Source organism: Apus apus, chromosome 3, assembly GCF_020740795.1.
Source record: "Apus apus isolate bApuApu2 chromosome 3, bApuApu2.pri.cur, whole genome shotgun sequence".
NCBI lineage: Eukaryota > Metazoa > Chordata > Aves > Apodiformes > Apodidae > Apus > Apus apus.
The window spans coordinates 56367379-56387533 of NC_067284.1; the positions used below are offsets into that span (position 1 = coordinate 56367379).

The window sequence follows — 20155 nt, forward strand, 5'->3', positions numbered from 1 at the left end:
CCTGCACACCCCATTTACTGGCAAGACTGACCTTTCTGCCATGGGTGTGTTGCCTCTAGGACAGTGCCAGCACCCTGCCAGCTGCAGGGGCCCAGATCCCATGAAACCACAGCTGGGGAAGGCCAGCATGCCTTCAGGTGGCATGGCCTGAACTTGTGCCAACCTGAAACCCCCAGATGTGAGTAAGTCACCAGTCAACCCAAAGTCAAACCAGTATGTGTACTTGTTTTAATGAGTTGGTGTCACACAGGGGAGTACTGGTGCACTACAGAGCACTATGGGTGTTAAACTCTGACCCCAGCACTGGGAGGGACACAGCGACAACAGTGTGACCCAGCTGTGGAAGGACACAAAGGATGTGACATATGTTCACCCCTTGGGTTGCACCCAGCATACAGCTGTGTCTGGAGAGCCAAGAGTATGCTTGGGGCCCATGGGCCCAGCACAGTCAGCCACTCAGATGGCAGTGGCAGGTACAACCCTCTCTATGTAGACATGGACGTTAAACATCACTAAAGTGGCTCGGTTACTGGGCTTTTGGTTAACAAAGAAGTGTAGAAGGTGGCTACAGCAAGCTCTGTGGCAAGGAAGTTGCTGATCTCAGGCTCTCTCTTCTTCATGTGGCACGTAGCATTTGACATTGGTGCTTGCACTGGGGCCAGCTGCTTTGCCAGCCAGCCCCAACTTCTCTAGGCGTTACTGGGGAATGAGGGGGACCAGAGGAGCAGATGGTGGCCTCTCCTTCCCCTAGCTTTGGGGCTGGCAGACCCACTGGAGAAGGAGGCAAGATGCTCTCTGCTGGCTAAACCTGCTTGTGGGCCAGGGTCAAGGAGGCCAGATCAGGCTTCATGCAGGGGGAGAGAGGAGGATTTAGTGGGAAAACCCTTGTTAAGCATGGAGCACAGCTGTGGAAGACTTCTCTGTCATCATCTCACTAAAAGCACTATGCAGCACATGCAGGCTGGATACATGGGTACAAACACAGGGTCCTTTCTCCCCCCCAGTTCTGTTCCTCAGTCAGGGCTCCTTCTCAGAGTATCCTTCCAAGCCCCCCCACTGAGGGAAAGGCCTTGTTTCTGCAGAGCCAAGCCCATCTGATTGGTGGTGAAATGCAGGTGAGGCCTCCTGGACTGGGAACCCATCCCTCTTTCCTTCCCTCTGTGCTTGCATCAATCCCGGGGGAGGTTGGGTGGGGGGATTTTTGTGGCAGATGGCTCCACATCCCAGATATCCCGGGCATACTCCGTGATGGTCCTGTCACTGGAGAACTTGCCCGAGCATGCAATGTTCCTGATGACTTTCTTAGTCCACTCTCGGGGGTCCTGGGAAGAGGAGACAATGTTAGCAGTCAGACCCAGCTCTGTCCTAGCTCCCAGCCTTGCAGGGCCCTGGCTACATGCACTTGGCTGGTTTAAACACCATGGTGTGGAGCTGCTAAAGCAGCAAAACCTGCCTCACCATGCCCAGACAATGTGGTGTCTGTGAGAAGGGCCCCACAGGAGCACATTCATCCCAGCTCCCTGCGGTCTCCCCACTGCATCTCAGTGGCCAAGGATCCCATCCCTCACCCCTGGTGGTGGGCAGCTCTTACCATGAACAGCTGGTCCACTTCGCCTTGGCATTTAATGTAGGCCTCATAGTCAGCAAACACCTTAAACCTGAAACCCAAAGCAGAGTAAGGTGAGGGTGCACCTGCTGTAGGGTGCCAGCCTGGCAGGACAGGGCAGCACAAACATCTTCAGGCAGGGCTTAGCCCTTGGGCAGGAGCACCCAGGCAAGTGGGGGAGGCAGCCTGGGCAGGCTGAGAGCAGCCCACCAAAGGGGATGCTGGCCAGGCCTCACCTGTCGTGGTTCATGAGCATGTTCACAACATCCTTGAAGCAACCGGGGTCTCGAGGGGAGAAAAACCCACTGCTGATCTGGTCGATAGCCTGTCGTAGCTCCGGCAGGCGCTCGTAGTACTCCTGCGCTTTGTACCTGCACCCAGCAGAGACAGGCTGTAGGGACTGATGCTCTCCCCTGAGGCCCAGCACCTGGAGAGCAGGACCTGACACGTCTGGGGCAGGGAGAGCAGGCAAGGATGTCACATGGCTCCTAAGTGAGGGGCCGTGTCCCATCAGAGCACCCTGCTGCTGGCTCTGAGACCTGAAATACTTTCTGCCCAGGCTCACAATTCACAGCCACTGTGCTCTGGGTGAGCTGCTTGGCTGCATCCACAGCGATGCCTCCGCTGATCAGCCCAGGACAGAGGCTGCCTCCAGCCCCCTGCTTTTTTCTGCTCCAAAGCTGCCCAGGGAGGAGGGTGTCCCTCCCAGAGATCATGGCTCTCCCTCCCACGGCTGAGACCTGTATCCCCATCGGACACGTCCTGGCATGCATTGGGTTCTCCCCAGCACCAACCCTTGGCGATCCAGGGCCTCCACGTCCTCCACCCGCATGCCAAAGATGAAGAGGTTTTCCTCGCCGGCCTCCTCAGCCATCTCCACATTGGCCCCATCCATAGTACCAATGGTGAGGGCCCCGTTCACCATGAACTTCATGTTGCCAGTACCAGAGGCCTCTGTGCCAGCTGTGGAGATCTGCTGGGAGAGATCTGCTGCTGGGATCACTGCCGGGTGCAAGAGAGGTAGAAATTAATCCTTGGCATGCTGCAGCTCCAATCCATGACCTGTGCCCAGGACAGCAAAACAACCCTGAGCATCTGCTAGTGGGTCTGCCGACCTCAACCTCAGCCCAAACGGGTGGCTCTGTGGCCAGAGCCAGGCTCAGCCCTGTTTCAACCTCATGCAGCTACTGTCATTGCTGCATGAAGCTGGCTTCCTGCCCTGCACAGAGCCCTCAGGCCCTTCCTAAGGGAGAGCCTGGTGACCTGCCATTACAGCCTCTCAGGCCAGCCAGCTTCTGGGCTTGGCTGGGACATGCCCAGCTCCTGCTACGTGCTTACACAAGACCAGACATACCCTTCTCAGCCAAGGATACTCGGTAGTTCTCCAGGAAGATGACCTTGAGCCTGTCCCCCACGTAAGGATCATTGTTGATGACCTCGCCGATGGACGTGATGAGTTTGATGATCATCTTGGCCATGTGGTAGCCAGGGGCCGCCTGGAGAAAAGCAGCCCAGAAATGTGAAGGCTCTTAAGGATGGGAGAGTATGACCCGTGTCACTGTGGGTCCTCACCATGGGGAGAATCTGGGCCCCTGCACCTCTGCTGTTCACATAGATCAGCACAAAGACCCTACTGGGAGGAGCCCTGAGCCACAGGGAAAGGTAATGGGGCCCTGTTCAGTCTGATGAGTTTGTGAAGGTATTTCCTGAAGAGCCCACCAGCAGACACATGCTGGGTAGCCTATGGCAGGCCTGGCAAAGCCACAAAAAGGGGACAGCACCTTTCCCACATCCCCCATGAGCCATGCATGCATCAAGTCTGGAATGCACGTTACCTTTCCTCCGATCATAATAGTCCTGGGCACAAAGGATTTGGATGGATCACTTCTGATGCCTGAAAGAGCATGGCATAACACAACTGAAGTGAAGATAAACTGGACAGAGCTTACAGCTTGCATCAGAGGTGGGCTGGGATGCCAGCCCATGTCATGTGGACCCAGCAAACCTGCAGGACCTGAAGCCCAACCAGACACCTGCCAGGGCTGTGCTGGGAGAAAAGAGGCTGCAGAGTCCTTGGAGAACTACTCATATCATCACGATGCAGAGCTGCGATGACTTGCCTCCCTTTAGGAAAACGCCTAAAGCATACACTTGGGAGTGGGGTTTTAACTTGTACCAGGTCAGTCCTCACACCTGCAGTACAGGTGTGGGGGTTACCTGGGCCCTGGGACCCAGCTGGGCCAGAGACCTGGGCTGTGAGCTTTTCCTCAGAGCTCTGTACAGCCCTTCAGACACTCTCTTTTCCTTCCTGGGAAGAAGCTCTTTGTGACAGGTAGGCAGAGCTAGGCTCAGGAGACCCTGGTCACCAGCTGCCATACTTTTACATGGGAAACCTGGAAGTGAGAGGCTGGGGAGACAGCTCTTGCCTACCAGCCCAGGCAGGACTTACGGTTGTAGAGGGTGATGGCATGCAGGCAGTTCAGCAGCTGCCGCTTGTACTCATGGATTCGCTTGACCTGAACATCGAACATGGATGAGGGGTTGATCTTGACCTTGTACTGCTCCTCCAGGTAGGCTGCAAACTTCAGCTTGTTCTCCTGGCAAGACAATCTGATGAGGAACAAGCATGGGTTCCCAGGATTTGTGTCAGAAGCAAGCGTTCGCTGCTGAGCGGTGTTCCTGGAAGCAGGGTGCCTTTAGCCTTCTCCCCCCCCAACTCCACCTCCAGTTCACATTACCTGTTTGACTTTTGCCACATCCCTGATAAAAGCCTCATTATTGATGAAGTCCAGTAGCTTCTTCAGCTGGCTCAGATCTGTGATAAAGCCTTCCCCAATTTTCTAAAAGGACAAAGCAAGAGAGGGATGTCCTACCATGAGATACCTCACCCAGTCCAAAACTCTGCCTACCCAACAGAGATGCCACAATTCAATTTGGAATTGGAAGAGGCACTTTGGACAGAAAAACAGGCACAGTTTTTTATGGCAAGGTTAGTTCTCTATGTCATCAGGGAGCCCAAAGGTGCAGGGGAAACAGGGCACTTGCAAAAAACCTGAACAAGTCCCTCTCTCTCAAGGAGATTTAGAAGGAGGATGGGTGCACTTGTACCAGGGCCCTCTGGCACCTGGAGAAACAGATGGGCAGGACATAAAGAGACATTTAATTGCAGGACATTATTCAGCTATGACATGTCACAGTGTGAAGCAAAAACCTGTGCTAAAGAGCTTGCTCAACAGAGGAGACAGAAGTGGGGCTGGAGCTCCAAAGCAGCTCCTGTGTGCCTGTGAGGCAGAGCACTTTTGCAGACACCCCATTTCACACACTCTGGTGCTGCCTGGCAGGTTGTGTGTAGCCACTGCAAGGGCAGGAAACCAGATCCAGATTTCTGCAATGTTTTGGGCCAAATCTTCATCACCAACTTTAAAGTCACACCTACATGTACAACAGGCGTGCTCCTCCCAAGCTGTCTTCACTCCCACCAGGTGTTGGCCTCAGGTGTGATCAGACCACCAAAAGAGGTGATCAGAAGCAAATGGGTCGCACTCAGCCCCTCACTTCAGATGCCTGCAACTCACCTCAGCAATCACATCAGCCAGTCCTGGGTTGCACAGCAGGAGCCAGCGCCTTGGCGTGATCCCGTTTGTCTTGTTCTGAAACTTCTCAGGCTCCAGCTCATAGAAATCCTTGAACCTGGAATACCAGGGAGCTCTAAGCCAGCTCCCACACCCCAGAGCTGGTCCCCCACTGTATGTACTCCTGCCTCAGTGCAGTCTCTGCAGATCTCCCTGCAACAAGCATGAACTCTCTCTGCTGCCTCTCGCCCCTTTCCTCAGCCATAATGTGGAGGGTTTCCACAGCTCAAGAGGCAGATGAGTTAGACCTTGCACACGTGCCCGTGAGATGATCTCCCCAGCCTGCCGTGACCAGCAGGCCTTGACACCTGATCCCTCCAGCTAGCCCCCCAGGCTTGCAGGCAAAGCCCAGCGCGTGGGTGTGTGCCTTGGGCCTCCCCAACTCACACGGAGTTCTTCACGATGTCCGAGTGGATGCGGGCCACGCCGTTGACTGCATGGGAGCCGATCACACAGAGGTGCGCCATGTTGATACGTTTGCAGTCTCCTTCCTCGATCACCGACATCCTCCGGAGACGGTCAATGTCCCCTGGGTAGAGAGCTGCCACCCGCTGCAGGCAGGAGGAGGGACATCAGCAACCCCACCACAGGACCCAGGAACATTCCCATCCAAGGCAGCCAGATCAAGACCCCCAGCGTTCCCACAGCCCGTGGCCAGCCCAGTTCCCTTACGTCCAGATGCATTTGGTTGAGGGCGTAAATGATCTCTAGGTGACGTGGCAGCAGCTTTTCAAACATAGAGACGGGCCAGCGCTCCAGGGCTTCAGGCAGCACGGTGTGGTTGGTGTAGGCACAGGTCCGTTTCGTGATCTCCCAGGCCTGCATTGCAGACAGCAGGTTAATACATACGTGCCCAGACCAGGCGGGGAAAGGAAACCCCATCTGTGTGAGGACAGGACAACAGCTCTATCCCCTGAAAGGTTCAGCATGGACCTCCCAGCTCGGCTTACCTTGTCCCAGTCCACTTTCTCCACATCCACCAAAATCCGCATGAGCTCTGGGATGGACAGGGCAGGGTGGGTGTCATTTAGCTGAATAGCCACCTGCAACACAGACTTGCTGGGCTCAGATCTGACAACGAGAAGACTGTGACAGTGTCCCAGACGCACAGGGGTTGGGGTGAGGGTCGATCCCAAGCCCGTTCTCAGGGCACACACTGCAGAAACACACATTGCTCCCAGACAAGGAGCTACTCAACATTTGCAAGTTTTGCTCCAAATTGTAAAATATGCCCTGGGATAATAGGCTGAGAGATGACCTTTTTTCCAACCCAAATTGCCAGGGTCTTTGTAAACATGCTCCTACTTGGTCGCTAGCATCCTGCTCTCCCTCACGATAGGCAGGTCTGGCTGAAATGCCCCCATACCCTCTCTGCCCACAAACTCACCTTGTCTGGGAAGGTTTCAAAACATGTTCTCACAGGGTCTCGACAGCCAAATTTGGAGGACTTAAAGCGGCGGATGATGTCTTGGAGGGTGGCAGCCACCACAAAGTACTCCTGCTTCAGCCGCAGCTCCTTGCCTTCAAAGAACTGCAAGCGAGGGGATCACAGCCATCAGTGCTGCAGCTGCCATCCCCAGTTGCCAGCCAACCCCCTGGAGATGCTCCTGTACACTCTGATGGAATTCCCAACAGGTCTCACAGGTTCAGAACCTCATCAAGGGCAAATATGGGTGTTTCTCATACTGCTTCTGTTGGGGCAGCATCTGTGGGGACTGACAAGGGGCTCGGCATCCCAGACATCTGCCTCCAGAGGACAACAGAACCTGCCACATCCGTGCTACTCCTACAGAGGAGGTGCAGCTCCCTCCCTCACTGCAAGACCCTTTGCAGGGCTTTTGGACCAAGGGTTTTTGGACTCGCAGCAAGAGCCAGGAGATAGTGTCTGGACACACTAGCTGTTCCCCATGCATGCTACACTTCATGCTGGTCTATTTTAAAACACCAGCAGGAATGAGAGACTGGGGGTAAAGTGCAGGAGATGAGCTTTTCCCGCACTGATGCTAATCCGTGACTAAACGGTGAGGACTCTTTCCTTTTGGCTCCATTGCCCAGTGAGTGCACGGCCTGGGACAGTCCCTGCAGTGAGAAACGCCTTGAACTGGAGATGGAAACGTGTCCCCCCTCATGGCCGCCTCTGAAATGACAACTTTTGCAAAGCGTCAGCCGTGTAAATTGGCAACTGCCTTGAATCTGAAGAGGTAACAAAGCAGCTATACCAGATGGGCCAAACTCTCAGCTGCCATCAGTCAGCAGAGACCCTCTGGAGCCAGCAGAACTCTGTCTTTTCCCTGAGCATTGCGAGGCCAACCTATTGTACTGCAAATCCTCAAACCAGAACCATAAACATCAGGTGGCCATGACCTTCCACAATGCTTGCAAACAAGGTGATACAACTATAGGAAGGATGATCCTGAGCAGCAGGGAAGAAATCACAGAATCAAAGAATCACAGAATCCTAGGGGTTGGAAGGGACCTTGAAAGATCATCTAGTCCAACCCCCCTTGACAGAGCCGGATCACCCAGAGCACACTACACAGGAACATGTACAGGCAGGTTTTGAATGTCTCCAGCGAAGGAGACTCCACAACCTCTCTGGGCAGCCTGTTCCAGTGCTCTGTCACTCTCACAGTAAAAAAGTTCTTCCTGATAATCACATGGAACCTCCTATGCTCCAGTTTGCACCCATTGCCCCTTGTCCTATCACTGGTCATCACTGAAAAAAGCCTGGCTCCATTGTCCTGACACTCACCCTTTACATATTTGTAAACGTTGATGAGGTCACCCCTCAGTCTCCTTTTCTCCAAGCTAAAGAGACCCAGCTCCTTCAGCCTTTCCTCATCAGGGAGATGTTCCACCCCCTTCATCATCTCTGTGGCTCTGCACTGGACTCTTTCAAGCAGTTCCCTGTCCTTCCTGAACTGAGGGGCCCAGAACTGGACACAATACTCCAGATGTGGCCTCACCAATGCAGAATAGAGGGGGAGGAGAACCTCTCTTGACCGACTAACCACACCCTATCTCATGCACCCCAGGATGCCACTGGCCTTCTTGGCCACAAGGGCACATTGCTGGTTCATGGTCATCCTCCTGTCCACCAGGACCCCCAGGTGATGCAAAAGAGTCACTCACGTTGTCATTTGGGTACAGAACTCGGGATATGTTTTCGGCCAGGTTTCTGTCCAACACCGCCTCGATGTAGTCACCCACGTTGACTGCAGCAAGACAGAAATACACACAGCACTGCAGCATCTGGAGAGGTTCAGCCTGGTCCCTGACATGGCACTTTTCCCTCTTCTCTTGTGGAGAGATTAGTAACAGGAACATTCAGGCTGGTATTAATGAAATACAGATGGGAATGTACATGTGTGAAGGGCACCAGAGAGAGAGAGGAGGAGATGGGAAAAAGGTGTACCTCCATGCAGTTTCTCAAGGCACACCTATCAGGAAGGACAGATAGAAATGGAAGACAGATAGCAGCCAGAGAAGGCAAAAGAAAGGAAGTGAGTGACCAGCCATCTTGCTTACGGACTAAGGAGAAATGGGGCAGGGCAAAGAAGCACAAAGACCACAGCCACACTCAACTCCTAAGCTGAAACCCAGCTCGCAGCTGCAAATCAAGAATAGAGGAGACATGATGAGGACTTGAGAGCCATCATCCATTGTCCCACACAAGTTCTCCTGGCAAGGCTGCTTGAACACACACATCTCTGTGCCCGCCAGTATGGAGGAATAAATAAATCATTCTTGTCTAAAACCTTCTCCTTCTGTAACAGTGTAGCACTGCATTTGGTATGTTAGTTGTCCTGTCTGCTCTTCAGCACTACAATTAGAGCCTGAAAAAAATACTAGAAAGGTCACACATAGACCCAAAGCAAACCAACAGTAAAGTGGACTGTGCTGTTCTTTTTCTTCAGCACCAAGGGATGAGAGAAATGACCCTCCATGGCAAGTGTGGGTTTGCAGCTCATTTGATGATGTGCAGAATGCAGCGGGAGGTGGTCTACCACTTGAGAAAGGCACAGAGCAGGTTTTGAGAACTTAAGCGTGACAGGGATGGAAGAAGGATGGATGGGTGTCCTGGTGCAGGAGAGCTCTGGAAGTGGTTGGAAGTAGCACAGATGTGCACCACAGCACTGTGTCTTGGAGGTAGCCAGGAGATATGGATAAGGCAGGCCAGATGGGGAGTGCTGTGCACACAGGCACAACCATGTCCCAGCCTCACCAGAAGAGAGGCAGTGGAGGGATAGCACTTACACTCTTGGAGGTTGAAGTCATTGGGTGCTTTTGCAGACCACAGCCTCATGGTGTTTACAGTGTTGTTCTTGTATCCTGGCACTGGTGTGTCATAAGGCATAGCAAGGACAACCTGCAAAAGGACAGTATTCCCCTCTGATTAGCGGCATGGTGGCCTCAGAGAAGGTGGGAAAGCAGCTGAAACCTCTACAGGAAGAATCCAGAAGACACAGAAAACTCCTGCTCATGGTAAGAATCTCACCTCACTACAACACACCTGCTGAGCTTCACAGACTTCCCTGCCGTCATGAGCACTTCGAGCACCTACTGGTGAAGCATTTACAGCAGAAGCTGAGCTGTTTGGAGCTTTGCTGATGAACTGGAGTTACAAGCCCATCAATGAAATGGAGAAGAGAGCTGAAAGCAACCTGCTGACCTTCCCATATCAACTGGCATACCTATTAGTTATTCCCAGAGTACTGCAAGCATCCTCAGCTGCCCACTGTGATTCTCTCTATGCTGGTGTAGGGCCATGGCAGCTGGCATCTTTGTGTTTATCTGGGATAAACTCCACAGCCTGAATCCCACCTATTAGCCTTCTGCAGCCTGCCAGGGCCCACCCTTACTCCCCCAGAGCAATCCACCCAATGTTCAAAGTTTGTTGAACGTGCACAGGTAAATCCACTGAGATGTCCAGCACCCAAACTGAACAAGAGTGCGAAACTGTTAGTGCAGCCTATGGATGATGCTCCAGCATCAGATGCTGCACACATGGCTACAGGGAGTTAACAGTGGGGCTTCCAGCTCAGATTACAGTAGCCAGGCAAGAGTGTGCTTCCAAGCTTGTGTGCTCCAGCTCACTTCTGTGCTAACATCTGCATGCGTCCAGATATGCTGAGCAGCAAGACAAAGCATCCCAACCTCAGCCTGGAACAAAGAGGCTCAGGGCTTATGCCAGCAGAGCTGAACGGTGCTTGCAGATCAAGGCCCTGACCCTGCAGCCCAGACTGCCTCTCTGATACTGGCAAAAGGAGCCAGCACCCCCCTGAACAAGTCAGTGTGTACTGGCATGACACCCTGGCAGCCAGAGGCTGTCCCCAAGCAACGAGGTGAGAGGCAGCACAGACCTGAAGCAGCTGTGCTCACAGGGCAGGGAAAACCCAGGCAGCTCAGCATGTTGGCCCTGAACAGCATCTTCATGCTGGCGTCAGCAACACCTTCCCTCTGGAGGGAATGAGCAAAAGCTCAGGCTCACAGCTGCTATTACCAGATCCAAACATGGAAACCAGCAGAAAGCCTGCTCTGCCTGAGCCATGGGACTGGGCCACACATCACGTGAACTGAGTGATTCTATATTTGGAGACCGTGTCTTTGCATTTTTTCAGCCTTTCCAACTTGTTCCCTTAACAGCCCTAGCTGAAAATTGACCTCTTTGTAGGAAGCAACGTTTCCACTGCACTGCTTGGGATCCCTGAAACCTAGGACTACTGCCAGGGTCAGAAGAGGAGCACATTGAAAGGCAGTGGCACTCAGTCCCCAGCTGGATGTCTCCTTCCCCAGAGAGCTCTGGCATGGTGCCTCCGTGCAGTTCAATGCTCTGTGGTGTTGAACCTCTGCGCTGTGTTTGTCCTGGGAATGGCCCAGGTCATTGCACAGACATCAACAATCAGGACCCCTGGAAAAGGACCTATTCTGAGTGGGCCCAGGCAACTCCAAAAATGAGCTTCAGCCCTTGGTGCTGAGGAGAATGGCTTGGCTTTATGACTCTGCACTCCTCAAATGGACAGAGCTGGCACATCAGGCTGACACACCCTTGAATGTCATGGGAACAAGGCTAGATCATGTCCCTGAATCCCAGAGAAATTAATTCCTTCTTCCATCCTGGACAGTGCTTGGACAGGAGAGACTGAAACATCTTCAGTCCTCTTAATAAACCCGTGCATCTTTGAAGCCTGCCTTCCTCAACTGTAAGACTGAAATGCATTCCTGAAGCACAGGATTACTTCCCAACATCCATAGAATCATATAATATTAGGGGTTGGAAGGGATCTCTGGAGATCCTCTAGTCCAATCCCCCTGCTAGAATAGGACCACCTTGGGCAGGTCACACAGAAAGGCATCCAGACAGGTCTTGAAAGTCTCCAGAGAAGGAGACTCCCCAACCTCTCTGGGCAGCCTGTTCCAGTGCTCTGTCACCCTTACAGTAAAGAAGTTTTTCCTCATGTTGAGGTGGAACTTCCAGCGCTCTAGTTTGCATCCAGTGCCCCTTGCCCTGTCTCAGGGCACAAGTGAAAAGAGACTGGACCCTCTTGACACTCACCCTTCAGATACTCATAAACATTAATAAGCTCTTCTCTCAGTCTTCTCTAGATTAAACAGCCCCAGGTCTCTCCGCCTCTCCTCATAAGGCAGGTGTTCCACTCCCTTAATCATCCTCGTAGCCCTCTGTTGGACTTCCTCAAGTAAATCCCTGTCCCTCTTGAACTGGGGAGCCCCGAACTGGACACAGTACTCCAGGTGGGGTTTCACTAGGGCTGAGTAGAAGGGAAGGAGAACCTGCCTCAACCTGCTGGACACACTCTTCTTAAAGCACCCCAGGATACCATTGGCCTTCTTGGCCACAAGGGCACATTGCTGCCCCACTGATAACTTGTTGTCCACCAGGTCTCAAAGGTCCTTTTCCATGGATTTGCTTTCTAGCAGGGCAAACCCTCATCTCTATAGGTGAATGGTGATATTTCTCCCCAGGTGCAGGACTCTACGCTTATTCTTGTTGAACCTCATTTAGTTCCTTTTTGCTCAGTTTTCCCACCTGTCCAAATCCTGCTGAATGGGTGCACTGCCTTCCAGTTAATCAGCCTTTGGGAGGGTCAACAAGCATTTCCTCTCCACAATGCCACAAAACGAGTCCTCCAGGCAGACTGGAGACTTGAAACCATGCCTCCAGCCTCCCCTGACAGCACTCTACCTATCAGGCTGGTCTGGGAAAGGGGAGCTTGCTCTGACCACGGGAGTTAAATACCTACAGGATTGTTCCATGCCCACCCCACAGTATTAATCTCCATCCATAGCAGCAGCACCAGAACCACCTGCAAAACCACTGGGTTTGAGTGTGTGGTAGCCAGGAGCAGTGTGGAAGGAGCCTAGCACAGCTGCTGGGGATATGCTCCTGCTTTGACATAAATCCAGGCAAGACTGTGGGGCTTCACCCTGGACATAGAATCATAGCATTGTTTTGGTTGGGGAAGACCAGCAGAGAAGGGTCTCCCAACTGATCTCAAGTTACAGCTGTGACTAAATACCACAAGTCATATCACTCTTTCCTCAAATTCTGCTGCAGCTGTAGCCAACAAAGTCACCTTTGTAATGGCAAGGGCAGCAGAGAGAGTTTTGCCAGGCTGGGACAGAGCCAAGTCTGATGACCTTCAGGGACAGAATCCCAAGCCACCCTGGCCTGTCTTCCCCCAGCCCACGATGGAGGCAGATGTTGGTACCTGGGTGTCGACCCACTTCACCCCCTCAGGGGTGTGCTCCACGCGGCCGTAGAACTGCACGGGGAGCATGTACTCCGGGCGGGCCTTCTCCCAGGGATTGCCGTAGCGCAGCCAGTCATCGGCCTCCTCCACCTGCAAGAGGCACAGAGGGTTCAAGGGATGTCTTCGTGTGTCCCCACGGGAAGGCGAAACTAGGCTCTCCAAAAGGAGGTCAGCTGAGAAGGAAAGCTTTAGTAAGCTGGCTTTCAAAAGAGGTAAGCAGAGACCTCTAGAGGGCAGCTGGGCTCTCTGAAACAGGGATGACAGCATCCCAGCTGGTATAAATAAATCAGCATCTATGGGCTTTGCAGAGCTGTACAGGCCAAAGCGATCCAAGCTGCACAGACTGCTGCACTCAGAGTCTGTCTCAAAGCCTTTACATCCAGTTTGACCGTGACAGTGGGTACGTGGGAAGCCCACTGGTGCTGTTCCTGGCCACAAACCAACCCCTTGCTAAATGCTCTGCCCTCTGCCAGAGAGGATTTCTCCTCCCTGCTCATAACAGCACCAACGATAGTGAAGTGAATTCAGCAGAGCCACCAAGGCTGATGTGCACCAGAAACCAGAGGGGCTGAGGCACCTGGAGAGATGCTCAGTGCCCGCAGGCATTTTTCTGCCAGGTGGGGGAGCAGGTCTGAACAACAACCCAGCACCAACACCACTACTGTTTTTTTAAAGTAACATGAAGCCAAATATAGGGGGTGCTTTTTTCTGCTTGCACCATTTATAGGGCCTAGCATTGCAGATTCTTTGTGGGGAAGGAGCAAAAAAAAAACCCCTTAAACCTCTCACCCTCCCTGACTTTTGGAGGGCTATTTTAAGGGGAAGAAAAGGTCCTTTATGCTATGAAGCAAGGCAGGTCTCCCAGTGGAAAGCATTTCCAAACATACACTAGGGAAAACGAACAGTTAGGGCAGTTTTATAGCCTATTTTCACTTGCAAACTGTTATGATCATTAACGCTAGAGAAGAGGCCCTGTTGAAGCCCCTGCTGCCAGTGTCCCAGGGAACCCACAAGAGTTGCAACACCTCAAGCACTTGCATATGTTCTATCATGTTCAAATTCATCCTCCACCAGGCACCTTCATGAGGTGTTTAGCCACATCTTTATCCTTAGCCTGACTCCTCGCCCACTGGCATCCAGGCTGGATGGGACTCTCGGGTTGTTGCAGGCATGCCATGGAGACCCGGGCAGGGAGACCTCTGGTCCCAGCCATGCCCTGTGGGTTCAGCCCCAACACCATCTTGCTGGGTTGCTGACAGGCATGGATGAGCTCACAATGTGTCCCCTGCTCCCCGGGCCCTCATGTGCACCTGCTGCACACACACCCACCACCCTCACCACTTCTCTTCGCTCAGGCAGTCAGAGCCCTAGGGTCAGCACAAGTGGTAGGAAGTGACAGTCCAGGTGACTGGCTCAAATGCCCTGCTTTTGAGCAGCTCAAGGTACCACAGTGCATTGTTGACAGGCAGAGGTGGCCACCACAGCATGAAATAGAAGGAGAAAGGGAGACTTGAGTTTGCCAGTGTACCTGCCAGCCGTTGACAATCTTCTGATTGAAGATACCGAACTCGTAGCGGATGCCGTAGCCATACGCCGCCAGCCCCAGCGTGGCCATGGAGTCTAGGAAGCAAGCTGGAAGACCAGAAGAGCATGGTCATGTTGAGAGGAACCTCACCCCTCACTTGCTGCACCTGCTACAGCGTGCTGTGCATGGGGGTGAGGAGCTGCTGCAACCAACACCATTGGAAACGTTTATTACTCAGAGAAAATCTGCGTGCAGAAGGGACAGAAGGGGACAGCCTGCAGCAGGACCCCATGCACGTCCTGACAAGCCACCATGAACACCCCGAATTTGTTGGTGACAAGGGCAGGTCACCAAAACCCTTAATCCAGCCTTGTCGCAGTGACAGCTCTTCTAGCCCAAGCTGCCCATGGTTTGCTCTAAGTCTGCCTGCTTGATAAAGCAGGGCTTCTGACCCGACTTGCTGCTCCACCAGCTACTTCACTGTTACTGCCTTCAAAGCAAATCCTTTCAGCCCTCAGTCTGAAACAGCTCTGGTAAAAATCAGCCCTGGTGTTTCCGCCGCACTGGGCAGCTCTTGTCTCCAGGAGTCCCATGGGACAGGCAGACTAAAAGAGAAGCCAACAATCTTCCTACATGTGAGCTGCTTGGGTGCCTCCAAGAAGTGAGAGATTTCACAAGGAGTAGGGAGTAAGGATGCAGGCTGAGGTCTGCCTGCTGTCCTGCTTGCAGTGCTGGTGGCGAGGGTGTGACAGCCTCCAGCCAGGCCACCCTCAGTCCCCATGCACTCTGCACAAGGAGGGGACTCCCCTCTCCCCAGATTACCTGCCAGTCGGCCCAAGCCTCCATTTCCCAGCCCAGCATCTTCTTCGATTTCTTCCAGCTCCTCCAAGTCCAAACCCAGCTATTGGGGAAAGAGACACAGCAGAACATGTCACCACCCGAAGCCCATGCCCTGGGGCTGCTCTCCCAAGAGGGCAACCACAGATCCCAAAACAATCCACACCACAGGAAATTAAACCCATTGAGGTCTCTGCATCCCTCTACCCTTCCCTCCCCACAAAGCATCTCACCAGCCTATGGTCCCCGGGCAGCCCAATTAATTAAAACCCAACTTAGCCCATCATCAAATGCCACCTTCCCATGAGCTAGGTTTCCTTAGAGAGCTCAAACATAACACTTATCTCCTGGCAGCTGCTCATGCCAGGAGGCCCTTCCACTGACCTCCCTGTTGGAGACAGGAGGGCAAACAGCCAAGTCAGCATGCAAAGGACCTCCCAGTCTTGTCCAGGTGTGTGGGCTGCCCCTCTGCCTGCGCCCACCCGCTCCTTGAGGAAGTGCATGACCACACCAGCAGCTGGTTACTGTAGCACTTGCTGTTTCAGTCCATGTCTTCCTGCATCCTGCCCAACCCGCCGCCAGGCTCTCTGGCTGGAGTCCATGTCTGGAAGTGGTTGTCTCCTCTGCTGCATCCATCAGGCCATTTGTTCCCTGGCTCTGGGGCTGCTGCCAGATGAAGGCTAAGCATGCCAGCAGCAAGGGACTATCTAGGAGTTGAGACATGTTGCCTCTTGGAGGGCAGTAGTATCTCACCTCAGGGACAGTGGGGACTCAGGCTGACACCACGGCTACTCCCTGAACCACTCTCCCAGCACTTCAGGGATCTGCAACCACAGGCTGGGAAAGTCTCATGCACAGTGTGACAGGGTCACAAAGCCCAAGGCGAATTCTCTCAGCAACAGAGCCATGCTGGAATACGAGACCTCCCATCCCAGCTGGCCACTGGCCATGACAAGCTCCATGTATCAGAGGATACAGCCCAGGAAGCCTCCTCTCACACATCAGGCCAAATCAGCACATGGAAAATGCCTTGCAAAGGTACTTGAGGATCCTCCCTGAGAAAAATCAGCCTGCTGTGTGAGGCACAATATCTCAGAGAGGAAACCTGTCAGGTCCCGCCCTGGAAATCCCTTTCCATCCCTTGACAGGGAAAGTGCTCACCAGGATGCTTCATCAGCAACCATAGCACCTCATTGTGAGAAACAATGGCAGTGCCAACTTCTGCTAGGAAGTGTAACATGGATCAATCTGGTGGGGCAAGGGAGGAGGGGAGGAAAGAAAGCTTTTGGGTGAGAAAGACCAAAAACTCATTATCTGTCAAAAAGGTCACTGTCCTGCTGCAGAGGTGGCTGCAAGCCTCAGTAACTATGGCCTTGTGTTTGTGATTTCCTTGGTAACACTCAGATGTGGTTTTTTCCAGTTTGAACTCATCTGATGACACTGTAATTCAAGCAAATGCTTTCCAAACCTCCCTTCCTCCCTCCCTCCCTCCCTTCTTCTGCAGTAATTCACTTCTATCCAGCAGCACTGCTGCAGTGTCATGTGTACCTGCATGTATGAACTGTAATCTGGTGGTTTGGTGCTCCAGTTTCCCCTTCTAGCCCAACCTCCACTATGAGACTGCACCTCCCATGATGAGCCATCATGTTTCCTAGCAATGGAAAGCTACTTGCAGCCTGGGATTCTCTTGTCTTTTGGGATATTGGGTGTTGCTTTCTGGATAGTCTTCAGGATTTTCCCAGTCACTGCATGAAAATGGTGGCTTAAGAAAACCATACTGCAACTCTCAAGGAGCCCCAAGGTCCTCCCATGGTCTCTTCTAGGAGATGAAAAACACTAACAGAGAGCCAAGTCTCACTTCATTTAGTCAAAATAACACATTCTTGTAAGGAAGCCTAGAGAAATAAAGATACCCAGCCCAGTCTTTGCGTGGAAAAGTTTGGCCAGTGCTTCAGGTGGACCCCAGCACCCCCAAGACTTCACCTGGTAAATAGCTTCATCACAAGCGTTCTGCAGGCCCAGATTCACCATGGTGTTCTGCAGAGTGCGGCCCATGTAGAACTCCAGGGACAGGTAGTAAATGCGCTGGGGAGGCAAAGCAAGATGCTTACACACAGCACAGCACTTTGCTTTCACCAAAGTAGCTTAAAATTAGGAGCAGACTGAAGTGCTTTCCAGAGTAGGGACATCTTCCCCAAGTGGTTCTTGGCAACTGCTCCTGAACACCACGCACCAGTTTGTTTGTCAGAAGGACCTCACGTGGGATGCCAGCCAACCCTCTGCTGTGGGCCTCCCTGCCAACAGCCTTCTATAGAAAAATCTCGTCGCCTGTTAAGTGTTGCCTTAATTAACTCAGGGCAAGAATTATCTAGGATGCTGAATGGTATATTTATACACCGCCAAGCTCTGCTGAGGTGGTGCTTACTCTGGGCTTTTAAAGTCTTTCCATGCTGAGCTGAAGCTGATCCAGAGCCTGCCGAAAGACAGAGCAAGCCCCCCACCAGGCTAGGCCCCTTCCTGCTAGCAATTTTCCATCACATGGGTCTCTCTGTTCTCCCCGCATCAAGTTTCACACACACGTTTCACCCTGTTGAACAAATAAACTGTCCCATGGATGGCAGGACTCCTGGGACAACTGTGCAAGACAGGCTGCTCTGCGGTGACCTTCCAAGTTCCAGAGCAGCTGTGCCTGTGCCACAAATACTAATGACAGCCTGTCTGTAGAATGAGAAGCAGTGCAGACTGCTGTGCAAACCTTCGCCCTCATTCAGATCGACCGCTATAGGTACTCTTACTAATAAACAGGATTTTTTAACAGAGCAATAGCCTGATGTTAAATCGGGCTTCCCCTTGGACCTCTTTCCTTCATGTCTGGGAACTTTCACCACTAAGCAGCAGGATTACCCGCTCTGCGACCTCTGCTGGGAGTCTGAAAGGCTCCATCTGTTCCTTCAGGCTCATTGGTAAGACTAAAAACATCACACAGTGCCATAAATACTCAACTCCTCTGAGTTCCCCGCAGGGACGTGTTTCTAGTGAAAATACAAGTTCACAGGACAGCACACAGACCCACCCTGAGCTCCTCTCAGCCTTTATGGGATCTGTACAATCCCTTCTGCTAGTGCAGCAATACGGATCAGAGCGCATTTGTGTAAGGATCAAAGGGAGAGCTCCAGGCACCAGCATTACTCCCAGTGCATGTGCAGCCACACTTGGTGTGAAAAATGCAGTGTTTCTTGTGTCAAGGCAACACTCACAACCCCAAGAAAAAAGCTGACTCAGGGAGGCAGCTGCCTGCATGCTGGAGAGGTGTGTCCCTTTTCTAGTTACACACCTGCCCCCTGGGGTCTCCAGTTAAGTGCTGGACGGGTGTCTGAATTCAAAAGGATTAAGGCTGAACCCTGCAGTCCCCAACACCTCCAGCATCACCATCCTGACTTGACAAGTGGGGAGAAGAGGAGGGAGCTGGCCAAGTCTCCATACACCACCAACTCCCTGGGGTTTGGTGACCTGGGAGAGCTCATCTGCTTTGAAAAGGGCAAGAAACTCCCCTCCAGCCTCAAAGCTGAGCTGCCTGCAGGCTGAGCAGGAGCCAAGTCAGGACATGGCTGAGGCACAGCTGAGACCTGGAGGTGATGACGCCCATAGAGGACACCACCGCGGTGGTGTGAGTGCAGGACACGGCTGTGGCGAAGCGTGCAGAGGAGCTGGCAGCAGAGAGGCCCGTGTGAAGACACGTTCACAGGGGGATGACAGGGGACACGGCTGCAACAAGGCGCAGGGAGTCACAGTCCTGGCGATACGTGAGATGGAACGTGCCTGCAGCCAAGTTCATCAGGACCGGGCTGCAAAGGAGCTTGAGGGGACATGAACTATGGCAAACAGCATGTGGGAGGGACACAGCCATGTCAAGATGTGTGTGTGGGCCACGGCTGGGGCAAGGCCTGTGGGGACACAGCCACAGTGAGGTGCACATACAAGAGACAAGGCCACGGTGATGCCTGCAGGGACGTGGCAACAGTGACACGTGAGGGCCACAGCCACGGTGAGGTGCGTGGCCACGGCGATGCCCGTGGAGACACAGCCACAGGAGGGTGCAGCTAGGGACCTGCCTGCGGGGATGTTCACAGGGAACAAGCCATGGCGAGGTGCCCGAGGGACACGGCCTCGGCCGTGGCTGCGGAGACGCCCAAGGGGACGTGGCCATGGCGAGGTGCACAAGAGGGAAACGGCTGCGGGGCTGCCCGTGGGGCCGCAGCCGCAGTGACATCTGTTCGGGGACACCCGCGGGGCCCCGTCCCCCCGAGGCTCGGCTTCCCCCCGCCGCGGGGCCGGTCGGGGCTCACCTTGGGGTCCCGCTCGTAGTAGTGCTGCTGGGTGCGGATCCAGCGCCCCACCAGGTGGTCGCGCACCGTGTGGGCCAGAGCGAAGTAGTAGTCGCGGGGCGTGGCGACGTTGCGGTCCTTGACGAGGGTGAAGTGGAGGTGCCGGTTGAAGCTCTTCCGCACCTCCGCCACGTCCCCCAGCCCCGCGATCCCCCGCACGCTGATTTGCTTCCGCCGCTCCCCGTCGCTCAGCGGCGCCGCCATCCCGCACCCTCCTCCTCCGTCCCGCACCCTCCTCTTCCGTCCCGCACCCTCCTCCTCCGCCGCCTCCGCCGCACCGGGGCCGGGGCTGCCGCGCCTGCGCCTCCGCCACGAGGCGGGACCCCGAGCGGCCCGCCCGGCCCGGCCCGCCCCGTCCGTGCAGCCGCGTCCCGACACGGCGGCGGGGGCGGGACTGC

At 53.8% G+C, this 20155-nt stretch overlaps 1 protein-coding gene across 1 annotated transcript; it reads right to left on the reverse strand.

Moving 5' to 3' along the window:
- Window positions 1-214: 214 nt before the first annotated feature.
- PYGB (glycogen phosphorylase B) lies at window positions 215-20062 on the reverse strand. The gene is made up of 20 exons (XM_051613985.1): window positions 19719-20062; window positions 17356-17457; window positions 15358-15436; window positions 14539-14642; window positions 12969-13100; window positions 9496-9607; window positions 8371-8453; window positions 6626-6769; window positions 6189-6281; window positions 5911-6057; window positions 5626-5789; window positions 5182-5296; window positions 4345-4446; window positions 4056-4203; window positions 3442-3500; window positions 2961-3102; window positions 2401-2608; window positions 1843-1977; window positions 1592-1658; window positions 215-1322 (listed from the first exon to the last, which is right to left on the reverse strand). Exons 1-20 carry the CDS (start codon window positions 19959-19961, stop codon window positions 1170-1172), a joined length of 2532 nt encoding a protein of 843 aa, XP_051469945.1. The 5' UTR covers window positions 19962-20062; the 3' UTR covers window positions 215-1169.
- Window positions 20063-20155: the final 93 nt, after the last annotated feature.

What these genes read in the sequence shown, in the direction of transcription:
- PYGB (XM_051613985.1), bottom strand. Translation starts at nt 19,961, where the DNA reads ATGGCGGCGCCGCTGAGCGACGGGGAGCGGCGGAAGCAAATCAGCGTG. An exon ending in TGACTTCAACCTCCAAGAGT is followed by an intron (nt 8,454 to 9,495) that starts GTAAGTGCTATC and finishes GTCTTGCTGCAG; the next exon opens with TCAACGTGGGTGACTACATC. An exon ending in AGTATCCTTGGCTGAGAAGG is followed by an intron (nt 2,609 to 2,960) that starts GTATGTCTGGTC and finishes TGCACCCGGCAG; the next exon opens with TGATCCCAGCAGCAGATCTC.